This window comes from Drosophila rhopaloa, unplaced genomic scaffold (assembly GCF_018152115.1).
Source record: "Drosophila rhopaloa isolate 14029-0021.01 unplaced genomic scaffold, ASM1815211v1 contig_163, whole genome shotgun sequence".
Taxonomy (NCBI): domain Eukaryota; kingdom Metazoa; phylum Arthropoda; class Insecta; order Diptera; family Drosophilidae; genus Drosophila; species Drosophila rhopaloa.
Genome location: NW_025335043.1, coordinates 297,029 through 299,606, shown reverse-complemented (window position 1 = coordinate 299,606; position 2,578 = coordinate 297,029). Strand labels below are relative to the sequence as shown.

The following is a 2,578-nucleotide window of genomic DNA, read 5'->3' as shown; positions in this document are numbered from 1 at the left end:
CTATTGAGGGCTTTGAAAGTGCAAGTATCCTTGTCGGTTAACAAACACCCAGAACACGCAAATGGACAGCACTTTTAAAAGGAATTTCGTGTCCAGCGTAATGCCATATATGTTGATCCTGATGCGTTCCCTGATTTCCTGATGGAGTAATTCGTCAATCTATTTTTGATGGAAATTATTTACATTTTATATTAAAATATAATACCTACTCACGGTTCTGTCGGTTTCCTTGTGATAGTTGCCCAACTGAAAACTGCAAAAACTCCTGGTCACCCTTGATTCACATGACAGAATCTTAAATATTGTACACTGGAATATTAAGTTCAGTGCAGAAATAGTGAGATAATAAAAACCATCCCAATCAATAGCAGTGAAGCACAAAAAGGGTAATAGCCCGTAGACGATGGTACATAGCCAATTGAACCGAAAGTGCTGGATAATCCGAAGTGTCAGATGAAAAACTTTCGAACGCAGTTGAATCAACCTCTTAGTGATCCCTTGAAGTTGTTTCACCAAGACCAGAAACTGTCCGCTACTGAGGACTTCAGATTGCCTAAGTTTATCCATATCATTTGAGATTCTTCGTGTGCATAGGTGTATTTCGTTGTAGCAAGCAATGAGCACCACAAAAAGGCAAATATTGATGGTGACTTGGATGAGAAAGCTGAGAAGAACTCCTAGTAAAATCAGGAGCAAAAAACTGTTAAGCAAAGTGTCATATGCATCACTGGAGAGGTTGCGTAATCCCACCAACATGCTGAGGGATCGCAGGAGATTCTGAAGTCCGAGGAGGAGGAGCATCAGGTGTCTCAGGCGGAAGATATTCGGATGTCTGGCCATGACATTCACCTGCCTCACTATTCCATGCATTTCGTTCAATAGCTTTACGATCTCCTGACTCTCCATAAAACCATGCACTCGTACCACCAGGATCACAATACTTCCCACCAAACTGGGCCATAGTTCTTTTGGTTTACCCAACATTTGACTTATGTTTAAAACGAGAATAAATGTGGTTATGGAAAGAATTACGCTGGAGTGCAAGCGCAGAATACCGGATTGCCGGAAGCATTGCTTCCTTGAGCAGTAGACGAAAGTGGTGACACCGCAGATTTGGGTCACCAACACGATAAGAAACAGAAACTTTCGAGTACAGCGGTTGAGCAGATTCACCTTCCTCATCGCGGCTAGCCAAACAATTGATCCGAGACCCGCACTTCCCGCACTTCAAGGACCGAAAACAGAGGGTGCCCATTTGAATTATGACCGCACTTTAGCGCTGATGTACGCGCATTAATAAGCGGTCGAAGTTTTGATGGCTTAATCGATATGACGACGTCGCAATTCTTGTCCCGCGACCGCAGCGCATATTCTGTGGTTACCGCTCCAGCGCCCAAAAGTATGCCACCATTTTGATTACGCCGAGGAAGGGATTAGGTAACAAGGACTTTAATTGGGAATCAGCTTAAGGTAGAAAGAAAGTACCAAGAGCTGCGGTTAATTTAATAAAAGTGGTTTAGTTGGTAATTAATTGGTAGATATTTGTATTTGTATTTGGCCTAACCACATTAAAATGTTTTTGGCAATAGGTTGACATATAAAAAAGCACCAACTTATAAAAAATATTTTATTTATAATAAATAAAAATTTAGCACAATTTAAAATACACAAAGTTGGATGTATAAAATAAATACAATTAAAAATCATTTTAGTATAGAGTGTTAATAACCAGAGCTGCGGTCAAATTAGGACAAAAAGTTAAGGCGTTATATAATTTTGCAATTATTTGTAATCAATTGCTGTATTTTTCATATAAAATAAGAATAAACTTATATAAATTATTTAAAATTAATGAATAAAAAATAACGCAATCCAAAAACTAAGTTAAGTAAGTAAGTAATATTTTTAATTGAACTGATGGTCAACCTATTCATATTGTACATTAAAAACATTTTGTTTAATAACTCGAATTAAATAAAAAATGTTGGCTGCTATGCACATGCAAATCTTGAAGAAAGGCACCATTTTGACCTGACAGAAAACCACTCTTGCAATTTATTATCGTAGTTTTACTTCAGTGCAACTTCCACTTCCATTAACCCCAATAAGTTCTGAGTTATGCTGCGTGCTCTTTAAACAGATTCGAAACGGTCTCCACTGCCGGCTGGCATATCTTTCTTCTCCTTTGTTTGCCGGTCAATTCGGAGGAAAAACAATCTCAATCTCGTTTTACGCTGCCGTGCGGCGAGCACATTTAATTACGCAACATTTACGTTAAAATTTTATTGTCCGCATTACTGGACCGGCACCCAGATCCGGGTTCGAGTCCGGACTTGGACTCAATCCTTCGATCCCTCGTTCACTGCCGTGCACTCAGCTGTGGTTTCCGTTACACATTTCGCGCCATTGTCCGAAGGAGGCGTGGTCCGCCCCATTTTCCCGCCCAGTGCCGACATGCATGAGCTATCTCTCCTGGCAGGCAGCTCATTTTGATTCGCCTCTGAAACGAGAACGCATCATTTGCGATGCCGGCGAGCTGGCCGTGTTATTGGCATATTTTTTAACGCTGCCGACAGGT

The 2,578-nt window shown here is 40.5% G+C and overlaps 1 protein-coding gene across 1 annotated transcript; it reads right to left on the bottom strand.

Annotated features, from left to right (window-relative positions):
• On the bottom strand, positions 1–1,182 carry LOC108052493 (uncharacterized protein CG32395). The gene is made up of 2 exons (XM_017134881.1): positions 214–1,182; positions 1–159 (listed from the first exon to the last, which is right to left on the bottom strand). Exons 1-2 carry the CDS (start codon positions 1,180–1,182, stop codon positions 1–3), a joined length of 1,128 nt encoding a protein of 375 aa, XP_016990370.1.
• Positions 1,183–2,578: the final 1,396 nt, after the last annotated feature.

Excerpts from the sequence above, each read along its gene's own strand:
- LOC108052493 (XM_017134881.1), bottom strand. The coding sequence starts at position 1,182 with ATGAGGAAGGTGAATCTGCTCAACCGCTGTACTCGAAAGTTTCTGTTT. Across the intron at positions 160-213 it reads ACAAGGAAACCGACAGAACC|ATTGACGAATTACTCCATCA; the intron begins GTGAGTAGGTAT and ends CATCAAAAATAG.